The 12,941-nt window shown below is 35.8% G+C and overlaps 1 protein-coding gene across 5 annotated transcripts in view; it reads left to right on the forward strand.

Moving 5' to 3' along the window:
• Positions 1–12,941, forward strand: part of TTC3 (tetratricopeptide repeat domain 3) — an 84,680-nt gene that overhangs the window by 14,560 nt on the left and 57,179 nt on the right. For all 5 annotated transcript variants that reach the window (XM_077193175.1, XM_054628425.2, XM_077193185.1 and 2 more), the window contains exons 8-13: positions 954–1,039; positions 2,835–2,929; positions 8,601–8,663; positions 10,929–10,983; positions 11,611–11,773; positions 11,856–11,901. In XM_077193175.1, coding sequence (XP_077049290.1) covers positions 954–1,039; positions 2,835–2,929; positions 8,601–8,663; positions 10,929–10,983; positions 11,611–11,773; positions 11,856–11,901 — 508 coding nt within the window. The remainder of the gene's footprint in view (positions 1–953; positions 1,040–2,834; positions 2,930–8,600; positions 8,664–10,928; positions 10,984–11,610; positions 11,774–11,855; positions 11,902–12,941) is intronic.

Consider the following 12,941-nt stretch of genomic DNA (forward strand, 5'->3'; position numbering starts at 1 on the left):
GGAAATTAGATATAATTTATAATATAATAATAACAATGACAATAATAATAGTGATGATAGTAATAATGATAATATAATAATAACAATAATAATAGTAATAATAATAATAACAATGATGATGATTTGGGCTGCTCCTGTTGCTGAATTTGTTGCAGATTTTGGGAGCAGGCAGGAGCAGAGCAGGACTTTTAGTGGGAATTTTTTTAGTGGGATTTTTTTTTAGTGGAATTTTTTTTAGTGGGATTTTTTTTTTTAGTGGGAATTTTTTTTAGTGGGAATTTTTTTTTTAGTGGGATTTTTTTTTAGTGGGAATTTTTTTTTAGTGGGATTTTTTTTTAGTGGGAATTTTTTTTTTAGTGGGAATTTTTTTTAGTGGGATTTTTTGTGGGATTTTTTTTGTGGGATTTTTTTTGTGGGATTTTTTTTTGTGGGATTTTTTTTTTAGTGGGATTTTTTTTAGCGGGAATTTTTTTAGTGGGATTTTTTTTTTAGTGGGATTTTTTTTAGTGGGATTTTTTTTAGTGGGATTTTTTTTTAGTGGGATGTTTTTTTAGTGGGATTTTTTTTAGTGGGATTTTTTTTAGTGGGAATTTTTTTTAGTGGGAATTTTTTTAGTGGGATTTTTTTAGCGGGAATTTTTTTTGTGGAATTTTTAGTGGGATTTTTTTTAGTGGGATTTTTTTTAGTGGGAATTTTTTTTTAGTGGGATTTTTTTTTAGTGGGATTTTTTTTTAGTGGGAATTTTTTTTAGTGGGAATTTTTTTTTTAGTGGGATTTTTTTTAGTGGGATTTTTTGTGGGATTTTTTTTTTAGTGGGAATTTTTTTTTAGTGGGAATTTTTTTTTAGTGGGATTTTTTTTAGTGAGATTTTTTTTAGTGGGATTTTTTTTAGTGGGATTTTTTTTTAGTGGGAATTTCTTCACCCTCCTTGCTCCCCTGAATTTCCTCCCCAGGGAAGCGTTACATCACCAAGGTGGCACTGGAGGATTATGATTTAGTGGCAGAACTCCGAGCTCGGACCTGTGAGAGCTCCAGGAAGGTGAGAGAAACTCTCAGGGTTTGTTTGGGGCATTTTTAGGGGGGTTCTGACTGTTAAAAAAACCCAATTATTGAAGAGAAATATTTCAAAAACTCGAGTGTTTAATTCTGACATCAAAAATTCCCTTTACTACATGAAATAATGACTTTTACACTGCTGCATTCAAGGAGTTTATCCACGAAACTCCTTCAATTCAGTAATAATGGGCATTATTTCATGTAAGTGGGGCCAGAACAGAAAATGTGGTGGCCAAAATGTGGTGGATAAAATGTGGTGGATAAAATGTGGTGGATAAAATGTGGTGGATAAAATGTGGTGGCCAAAATGTGGTGGCCAAAATGTGGTGGATAAAATGTGGTGGACAAAATGTGGTGGATAAAATGTGGTGGCCAAAATGTGGTGGCCAAAATGTGGTGGCCAAAATGTGGTGGATAAAATTTGGTGGACAAAATTTGGTGGATAAAATGTGGTGGCCAAAATGTGGTGGCCGAAATGTGGTGGCCGAAATGTGGTGGATGAAATGTGGTGGACGAAATGTGGTGGATAAAATGTGGTGGCCAAAATGTGGTGGATAAAATTTGGTGGACAAAATTTGGTGGATAAAATTTGGTGGACAAAATTTGGTGGATAAAATGTGGTGGCCAAAATGTGGTGGCCAAAATGTGGTGGCCGAAATGTGGTGGCCAAAATGTGGTGGCCGAAATGTGGTGGCCAAAATGTGGTGGCCAAAATGTGGTGGATAAAATTTGGTGGATAAAATGTGGTGGCCGAAATGTGGTGGCCGAAATGTGGTGGCCGAAATGTGGTGGACGAAATGTGGTGGATAAAATGTGGTGGCCAAAATGTGGTGGACGAAATGTGGTGGATAAAATGTGGTGGATAAAATGTGGTGGATAAAATGTGGTGGCCAAAATGTGGTGGCCAAAATGTGGTGGCCAAAATGTGGTGGCCAAAATGTGGTGGCCAAAATGTGGTGGCCAAAATGTGGTGGCCAAAATGTGGTGGCCAAAATGTGGTGGCCAAAATGTGGTGGATAAAATGTGGTGGCCAAAATGTGGTGGCCAAAATGTGGTGGATAAAATGTGGTGGATAAAATGTGGTGGATAAAATGTGGTGGATAAAATGTGGTGGATAAAATGTGGTGGATAAAATGTGGTGGATAAAATGTGGTGGATAAAATGTGGTGGCCAAAATGTGGTGGCCAAAATGTGGTGGCCAAAATGTGGTGGACAAAATGTGGTGGACAAAATGTGGTGGACAAAATGTGGTGGACAAAATGTGGTGGATAAAATGTGGTGGATAAAATGTGGTGGCCAAAATGTGGTGGCCAAAATGTGGTGGATAAAATGTGGTGGCCAAAATGTGGTGGATAAAATTTGGTGGATAAAATTTGGTGGATAAATTTTCTGTTTTGGTCCCACTTGCATGAAATAATGACCTTTGCACTGCTGAATTTAATGAGTTTAGTGCATAAATTTTCTGTTCCTGGTCCCACTTGCATGAAATAATGATCTTTATACTGCTGAATTTAAGGAGTTTAGTGCACAAATTGTTTTTTCCCTGTCCCACTTAGATGAAATAATGACTTTTACACTGCTGAATTGAATGAATTTGGTGCATAAATTGGTTTTTTCCCTGTCCCACTTAGATGAAATGATGACTTTTACACTGCTGAATTGAATGAATTTGGTGCATAAATTGGTTTTTCCCTGTCCCACTTAGATGAAGTAATGACTTTTACACTGCTGAAATGAATGAATTTGGTGCATTAATTGGTTTTTTCCTGGTCCCACAGAAGAGTGAAGCCATGAAGCAGAAAGGAAATACAGAATTTTCCCAGGGAGCCCTGGGCTCTGCCATCATGTCCTACACCAAAGCCATCGAGTTATGGTAAGAACTGAGCTCAACTTCTTCCATTTTCTCCTCATTTTGTGCAATTTTGCATCAGCCACTTGAATTAGAGGCCAAATGATGCCTAATTTTTAAAAAAAGCCCTCTAACCCATTTTAATTCTATTTTTTTAGTTGGTTTTTTTCTGCTCCAAAAGTCCTTTTAGGGCTTCAAATGGCCAAGAAGAAGAGGAGCAAGCCTGCAAGAAAAATAAATTATTTTAATATGGATAATTTTAATTTTAAATGAATTCTTCCAATAATTTAAAAATTCCTTTAATTCTTTGGTGTGGACAACCAAGAGCAGCCACTTTGGGTGTTTTCCCTCGAAATGCTCTTGCAAATGTTGCCAATATTTATCATTATTTCTCTTTATTCCCATGATGCAAAAGCAGCAAAGAGCAAATATTTCCCTGCCTGTTCTTGGCAGCTCTCAGGCTTTGTTTCCTTTTGAAACCTTTGTTCAGTTTCTTCCTGAAAGGCTCTGGAGAAGGGAGAAAGGGATGAAATGGGAATTTTTAGGGCATTTTTCCCCTTCCCTTGGAATGTCAGCAGGGTTGGTGTGTTCACCATTGGTGCTGTGCTCATGAAAATGCTGATTTTACTCATCCAGGTGGCCCTAAAATGCAGGAAAATTGATAAAATCCCACTTTCCACAAAACCCCCTTGTGCCAAGAGTTGGATTTTTTCATTTTTTGAGTTCTGTAGCTTTACAATTATGCCCTGCAAAGGATCAGGATTTTTGATTTATTTCCCCTCCCTTTTATCTACACCAACATCTCATCATGTACAATTCAATTTAATCCATTCATTTCCAATACTCTGGGAATAAATCCATTTGAATCCCCATAAATGCCACGTGGCAGGAGGGGTTTTGGTCCCACATTTGAGCTGATTTCACCTTCTTGCAAAACTGTGGCAAGGCCGGGAAGGGAAAAGCAGAACTGGGTGGAAAACCAGGAAATCCTGGGGCTGGTGCACAGGAAGTCATGTGGGTTCCAGGAGCTGCAGGGCTGGGCTGCTTCTAACAGCAGCATGAGAATAATTGGAATTAATGGCCCCAAAACTAGCAAATGATCCCACAATTCTGATGAACATTCCCATATAAACCCACAGGGTTTTCTGTGTGGAGTTTTTGCAGGCAAATCTGGTGAAAATTCAATTTTTTTCCTTATCCTTACAGTTTTCAATAGCAATAGCTATTATTAACTCTGAGCTGGCTGAGAATAATTCAAATTAATAGGAAGTTGCATCAATGGCCCCAAAACTTACAAATGATCCCACAATTCTAATGAACATTCCCATATAAACCCATATTTCTGTGTGGAGTTTTTGCAGACAAATCTGATGAAAATTCAATTTTTTCTCCTTCAGGTTTTCAATAGGAATAGCCTATTGAAACAGCCTATTCTGAGCTGGCTCAGAATAATTTGAATTAATTGGAAGTTGCATCGATGGCCCCAAAACTTGCAAATTATTCCACAATTACAATGAACATTCCTATATAAACCCACAGGGTTTTCTGTGTGGAGTTTTTGCAGGCAAATCTGGTGAAAAATTCAATTTTTTCTCATCCTTTGCAGGCAGATCTGGTGAAGATCCCATTTTTCTCCTTCTCCTTAGGGTTTTCAATAGGAATAACCACGATTAACTCTGAGCTGGCTGAGAATAATTTGCATTAATAGGAAGTTTGCATTGATGGCCCCAAAACTTGCAAATGATCCCACAATTCTAATGAACATTCCCATTTAAACCCATATTTCTATGTGGAGTTTTTGCAGGCAAATCTGGTGAAAATTCAACTTTTTTCTCCTCCTTTGCAGGCAAATCTGGTGAAAATACCATTTTTTCCTCTCCTTACAGTTTTCAATAGCAATAGCTATTACTAACTCTGAGTTGGCTGAGAATAATTTGAATTAATAGGAAGTTGCATTGATGGCCCCAAAACTTACAAATGATCCCACAATTCTAATGAACATTCCCATATAAACACATAGGGTTTTCTGTGTGGAGTTTCTGCAGGCAAATCTGGTGAAAAATTCAATTTTTTCTTCTCTTTTGCAAGCAAATCTGGTGAAAATTCAAACTTTTTCCAACTCCTTAGGGTTTTCAATAGGAATAACCATGATTAACTCTGAGTTGGCTGAGAATAATTTGCATTAATAGGAAGTTTGCATTGATGGCCCCAAAACTTGCAAATGATCCCACAATTCTAATGAACATTCCCATATAAACCCATAATTCTATGTGGAGTTTTTTTCAGGCAAATCTGGTGAAAATCCCATTTTTTTCCTTCTCCTTAGGGTTTTCAATAGGAATAGCCATGATTAACTCTGAACTGGCTGAGAATAATTTGAATTAATTGAAAGTTGCATTAATGGCCCCAAAACTTACAAATGATCCCACAATTACAATGAACATTCCCATTTAAACCCATATTTCTCTGTGGAGTTTTTGCAGGCAAATCTGGTGAAAATTCAATTTTTTCTCCTCCTTTGCAGGCAAATATGGTGAAAATACCATTTTTTCCTCTCCTTACAGTTTTCAATAGCAATAGCTATTACTAACTCTGAGTTGGCTGAGAATAATTTGAATTAATAGGAAGTTTGCATTGATGGCCCCAAAACTTTCAAATTATTCCACAATTACAATGAACATTCCCATATAAACCCATGGGAGTTTCTGTGTGGAGTTTTTGCAGGCAAATCTGGTGAAAATTCAATTTTTTCTCATCCTTTGCAGGCAAATTTGGTGAAGATCCCATTTTTTTCCTTCTCCTTAAGGTTTTCAATAGGAATAGCCATGATTAACTCTGAGCTGGCTCAGAATAATTTGAATTGATTGGAAGTTACATTAATGGCCCCAAAACTTGCAAATTATTCCACAATTACAATGAACATTCCCATATAAACCCATGGGGTTTTCTGTGTGGAGTTCTTGCAGGCAGACCTGGTGAAAATCCCTTTTTATATTTTTCTTCTTAGGGATTTCAGTAGGAATAGTCCTTATTAACTAATTGGGAGTTGCATGAATGGCCCCAAAACTTATAAATGATCCCACAATTCTGATGAACATTCCCATATAAACCCACAGGGTTTTCTGTGTGGAGTTTTTGCAGGCAAATCTGATGAAAATTCAGTTATTTCTTCTTCTTTGCAAGCAAATCTGGTGAAAATTCAAATTTTTTCCTTCTCCTTAAGGTTTTCAATAGGAATAGCCATGATTAACTCTGAGCTGGCTGAGAATAATTTGAATTAATTGGAAGTTGCATTAATGGCCCCAAAACTTACAAATGATCCCACAATTACAATGAACATTCCCATATAAACCCATGGGAGTTTCTGTGTGGAGTTTTTGCAGGCAAATCTGGTGAAAATCCCATTTTTTTCCTCCTCCTTAGGGTTTTCAGTAGGAATAACCATTAAAAACTCTGAGCTGCTTTTGAAGAGAAGGCTGAGAATAATTTGAATTGATTGGAAGTTGCATTAATGGCCCCAAAATTTACAAATGATCCCACAATTCTAATGAACATTCCCATATAAACCCATATTTCTCTGTGGAATTTTTTTCAGACAAATCTGGTGAAAATTCAGTTTTTTCTTCTGCTTTGCAAGCAATTCTGGTGAAATTAAATTTTTTCCTTCTCCTTAAGGTTTTCAATAGCAATAGCCATTATTAACTCTGAGTTGGCTGAGAATAATTTGAATTAATTGGAAGTTGCATTGATGGCCCCAAAACTTACAAATGATCCCACAATTCTAATGAACATTCCCATGCAAACCAATGGGAGTTTCTGTGTGGAGTTTTTGCAGGCAAATCTGGTGAAAAATTCAGTTTTTTCTTCACTTTTGCAGGGAAATCAGGTGAAAATTCAATTTTTTTCCTTCTCCTTAAGGTTTTCAATAGGAATAGCCATGATTAACTCTGAACTGGCTGAGAATAATTCAAATTAATAGGAAGTTGCATTGATGGCCCCAAAACTTACAAATGATCCCACAATTCTAATGAACATCCCCATATAAACCCATATTTCTGTGTGGAGTTTTTGCAGGCAAATCTGATGAAAATTCAATTTTTTCTCCCTAATGTTTTCAATAGGAATAGCCTATTGAAACAGCCTATTCTGAGCTGGCTCAGAATAATTTGAATTAATTGGAAGTTGCATTGATGGCCCCAAAACTTACAAATGATCCCACAATTACAATGAACATTCCCATTTAAACCCATATTTCTATGTGGAGTTTTTGCAGGCAAATCTGGTGAAAATTCAACTTTTTTCTCCGCCTTTGCAGGCAAATCTGGTGAAAATACCATTTTTTCCTCTCCTTACAGTTTTCAATAGCAATAGCTATTACTAACTCTGAACTGGCTGAGAATAATTTGAATTAATTGGAAGTTGCCTTAGTAGTCCCAAAATTGCAAATGATCCCACAATTACAATGAACATTCCCATATAAATCCATGGGAGTTTCTGTGTGGAGGTTTTGCAGGCAAATCTGGTGAAAATTCAATTTTTTCTTCTTCTTTGCAAGCAAATCTGGTGAAAATTCAAATGTTTTCCTTCTCCTTTAGGTTTTCAATAGGAATAGCCATGATTAACTCTGAGTTGGCTGAGAATAATTTGAATTAATTGAAAGTTGCATTGATGGCCCCAAAACTTACAAATGATCCCACAATTACAATGAACATTCCCATATAAAGCCATATTTCTGTGTGGAGTTTTTGCAGGGAAATCTGATGAAAATTCAATTTTTTCTTCTTCTTTGCAAGCAAATCTGGTGAAAATTCAAATGTTTTCCTTCTCCTTAAGGTTTTCAATAGGAATAGCCATGATTAACTCTGAACTGGCTCAGAATAATTTGAATTGATTGGAAGTTGCATCGATGGCCCCAAAACTTGCAAATGATCCCACAATTCTGATGAACATTGCCATATAAACACATATTTCTATGTGGAGTTTTTTTCAGGCAAATCTGGTGAAAATCCCATTTTTTTCCTTCTCCTTAAGGTTTTCAGTAGGAATAGCCATGATTAACTCTGAGCAGGCTGAGAATAATTTGAATTAATAGGAAGTTGCATTGATGGCCCCAAAACTTACAAATGATCCCACAATTCTAATGAACATTGCCATGCAGACCAATGGGGTTTTCTGTGTGGAGTTTTTGCAGGCAAATCTGGTGAAAATTCAATTTTTTCTTCTCCTTTGCAAGCAAATCTGGTGAAAATCCCATTTTTTTCCTTCTCCTTAGAGTTTTCAATAGCAATAGCTATTATTAACTCTGAGTTGGCTGAGAATAATTTGAATTGATTGGGAGTTGCATTGATGGCCCCAAAACTTGCAAATGATCCCACAATTACAATGAACATTCCCATATAAACACATAGGGTTTTCTATGTGGAATTTTTCAGGCAAATCTGATGAAAATTCAATTTTTTTTCCTTCTCCTTAGGGATTTCAATAGGAATAACCATTATTAACTAATTGGAAGTTGCATTGATGGCCCCAAACCTTAGGAATGATCCCCCAATTCTAATGAACAAATAAACCCACGGGGTTTTCTGTGTGGGGTTTTTTGCAGGCAGATCTGGTGAAAATCCCATTTTCTCCCTTCTCCCCAGTGATTCCAGTAGCAGTAACCATTATTAACCCTTGATAATGTTATTTTTGCCAGCCCTACCAACCACCTGCTGTATGGGAACCGAGCTCTGTGCTTCATTCTCACCAGGCAGTACGGGTGAGTGACCCCTGGCCTGAGCTGCTTGCAAAAAGGGAATGGATTGGGAATAAATTGCATTTTCTAAAGCCCTAAACGTTGTTTCTGGTTGTGTGGCTGCAGTTGGGGGTGGATATGGATCCCTGGAAGGGTTCATGGCCAGGGTGGGTTTGCTCTTGGAGCAGCCTGGGGGTGGTGCAAGGTGGCCCCGCTCAGTTTGGGGTGGAACTGGGGGGATTGGAGGCCCTTTGCCACCCTAAACCATTTCCATTGTTTTGGAAAAAAACCCAAACCATTCCATAGTTTGTAAAAACCCCAAACCTTTTCATAGTTTGGGAAAAAACCCCAAACCATTCCATAGTTTGGGAAAAAACCTCAAATCATTCCATAGTTTGGAAAAAACCCCAAACCATTCCATAGTTTGGGAAAAAACCCCAAACCATTCCATAGTTTGGGAAAAAACCCCAAACCATTCCATAGTTTGGGAAAAAAACCCAAACCATTCCATAGTTTGGGAAAAAAACCCCAAACCATTTCATAGTTTGGGAAAAAACCCAAATCATTCCATAGTTTGGGAAAAAAAACCCCAACCATTCCATAGTTTGGGAAAAAAACCCCAAACCATTCCATAGTTTGGAAAAAAAAAACCCAAACCATTCCATAGTTTGGGAAAAACCCCAACCATTCCATAGTTTGGAAAAACCCCAAACCATTCCATAGTTTGGAAAAAAACCCCAAACCATTCCATAGTTTGAAAAAAACCCAAACCATTCCATAGTTTGAAAAAATCCCAAACCATTCCATAGTTTGAAAAAATCCCAAACCATTCCATAGTTTGGGAAAAAACCCCAAACCATTCCCTAGTTTGGGAAAAAACCCCAAACCATTCCCTAGTTTGGGAAAAAAACCCCAAACCATTCCCTAGTTTGGGAAAAAAAACCCCAAACCATTCCATAGTTTGGAAAAAAACCCCAAACCATTCCATAGTTTGGAAAAAAACCCCAAACCATTTCATAGTTTGGGAAAAAAACCCAAACCATTCCATAGTTTGGAAAAAAAAAACCCCAAACCATTCCATCATTTGGGAAAAAACCCCAAACCATTCCATAGTTTGGAAAAAAACCCCAAACCATTCCAGAGTTTGGGAAAAAACCCCAAACCATTCCATAGTTTGGGAAAAAAAAACCCAAACCATTCTATAGTTTGGAAAAAAAAAACCCCAAATCATTCCATAGTTTGGGAAAAAAACCCCAAACCATTTCATAGTTTGGAAAAAAAAACCCAAACCATTTCATAGTTTGGGAAAAAACCCGAAACCATTCCATAGTTTGGGAAAAAACCCCAAACCATTCCATAGTTTGGAAAAAAACCCCAAACCATTCCCTAGTTTGGGAAAAAAACCCCAAACCTTTCCATAGTTTGGAAAAAACCCCAAACCTTTCCATAGTTTGGGAAAAAAACCCCCAAACCATTTCCAGCGTTTGGGAAAAAACCCCAAACCATTCCATAGTTTGGGAAAAAAACCCAAATCATTCCATAGTTTGGAAAAAAACCCCAAACCATTTCATAATTTCCATATGAGCTGCTGTTCCCTTTTTATTTTATTTTATTTATTCATTAAATTAATTAATTAATTAATTAATTTTTTTATTTATTTATTTAATTCCATTTTTAATTTTTATATTCTCATATATTAGATTTGTATTTATGGTGGGGTTTTTTGTATTTTTTGTATTTTTATTATTTTGGGGGGTTTTTGTTTTTTGGTGTGTGTTTTTTTTTTTTTTTTTTTTTTTTTTTTTTTTTTTTTTTTTGTATTTATGTTATTTTTGTATTTATTTTATTTATTTTTACACCAGCCTGGAGATTTTTAAATATATATGTGTATATTTATTTATTTATTTATTTATAGAAAATATATATATAAAAATATAAATATATAAGATATGTATAATATATAAGATATATACGTATGTATATCTTACATATATATATCTTATATATATATACATATTATATTTTATATACATATACTATGTATTATATAGATTTGTTTTATATATTGTATGTTTTATATATTATATATTTATATAGTGTATAATATATATCAGAATATATAATTATATATATAATTATATATATAATTTTTTAATATATATATATATATATATATATATATATATATATATATATATATATATATATATAAAATTATTATTTTATATATATATAACGTATAAAGCTATAAATAACAAATTCCTCTTGTTTCCCCTCCCTTTCTCTCAGGAGAGCTGTCCTGGATGGAAAAAGAGCCATAGTTCTCAAGCCTGACTGGCCAAAGGTTGGTTTCTTGCACATTCCAAAATTGTATTTTATTTTATTTTATTTTGGCATTTTAGAGCAAGAGGAGAACCCAGAGCTGATTTTTCATGAGTGGACACAGAGCTTTGTGGGCTGAGGATTCTGCCAAGTGCATTTTGCTTGGGTTTTAGGTTTAAAATGTTATTTTGAGGTGCTTGGCATGTGTCAGGACAGAACAAAATGTTTATTATGCTGGGAGTTATCAGAATACTTTAAAAAATGCCTTTAGATACATAGAAAACTCCTGGTTAATGGCCAACAGGTATTTGCCAATATTCCTGGCCTGAAGGAGAGTAAACAACAGATACTTACAACATTGCAAAGTGGCTGAGATTAGAGAAGAAAAAGCAAATTTGCTCTTTTCCAAAGCAGAGAAAGCAAAAAACAAACCACCCAAATTTCCTTTTTTCCAATGACTTATCCCTGTTCCAGTCCAAATCTGATTTTCCATCAGCTGACAGCAGCTCACTCTCTGGATTACACAAAATTCACTTTTTTTGCTGCTACTGCAGCAAGATTTCCTATTAAATCCTCCTCTCCTTGGTGTGGCTAAAACCATAAAATCCTGATTTAATTGAATTTTTTCTTCTTTTTTCTTTCATCCTAGGGTCACTACCACTACTGCAAAGCCCTGGCCCTGCTGGGCAAGGCTGAGCTGGCCCTGGTGGCCAACGAGAAGGCGCAGGAGCTGTGCCAGAACAGCGCCGAGGGGATCAAGGAGCTCGTCCAGCAGAAGGAGAAACTGAGGCACAGCTGCCAGGAGAGCTGGGGTAACCCTGGGATGGCACAGCTGGGGTTGTGCTCAGGGAGCTGGGGCTTGGTTTTAATTCCTCCTTCTCTGGGTTATTGTAGGGACGGAGCACAAACTGAGGGCGAGGAGGCCTCTGCAAGAGAAAAAGTAAGGGGTTGGTTTGGGGGGAATTTGGGTTGGGTTGTGGTTGATTTTTGGGTTGATTTTTTGGTTGATTTTTGGGTTGATTTCGCATTGATTTTTGGGTTGATTTTTGGGTTAATTTTGCGTTGATTTTTTGGTGGATTTTTGGTTGATTGATTTTTTTGCTGATTTTTTTGTTGATTTTTTGGTTGATTTTTTTGTTGATTTTTGGTAGATTTTTGGTAGATTTTTCATTGATTTTTGGTAGATTTTTGGTAGATTTTTTTGTTGATTTTTCTGTTGATTTTTCGCTGATTTTTTTGGTTGATTTTTGGTTGATTGATTTTTGGTTGATTTTTCAGTTGATTTTTGGTTGATTTTTTGCTTGGGTTTTTGGTTGGGTTTTTGGTTGATTTTTTGGGTGATTTTTTGGTTGATTTTTTGGTTGATTTTTGGTTGATTTTTTGGTTGATTTTTTGGTTGATTTTCAGTTGATTTTTCGGTGGATTTTTCGGTTGATTTTCAGTTGATTTTTTTGGTTGATTTTTTTGGTAGATTTTTCGGTTGATTTTCCGGTTGATTTTCGGTTGATTTTTCGGTTGATTTTCGGTTGATTTTTTGGTTGATTTTTGGTTGATTTTTTTGGTAGATTTTTGGTTGATTTTTGGTTGATTTTTGATTGATTTTTGGTAGATTTTTTGGTAGATTTTTCGGTTGATTTTTCGGTTGATTTTTCGGTTGATTTTTCGGTTGATTTTCGGTTGATTTTCGGGTGATTGATTTGTGGCTGATTTTTTGGTAGAATTTTGGTAGATTTTTGGTATATTTTTTGGTAAATTTTTGGTCGATTTTCGGTTGATTTTTTGGTTGATTTTTTGGTTGATTTTCAGTTGATTTTTCGGTGGATTTTTGGTTGATTTTTTGGATGATTTTTTGGTTGATTTTTGGTTGAATTTTGGTTGATTTTTCGGTTGATTTTCGGTTGAATTTTGGTTGAATTTTGGTTGATTTTTCGGTGGATTTTCGGTTGATTTTTTGGTTGATTTTTTGGTTGAATTTTGGTT

The sequence above is a fragment of the Agelaius phoeniceus genome, chromosome 2 (genome assembly GCF_051311805.1).
Source record: "Agelaius phoeniceus isolate bAgePho1 chromosome 2, bAgePho1.hap1, whole genome shotgun sequence".
In the NCBI taxonomy this organism is placed as follows: domain Eukaryota; kingdom Metazoa; phylum Chordata; class Aves; order Passeriformes; family Icteridae; genus Agelaius; species Agelaius phoeniceus.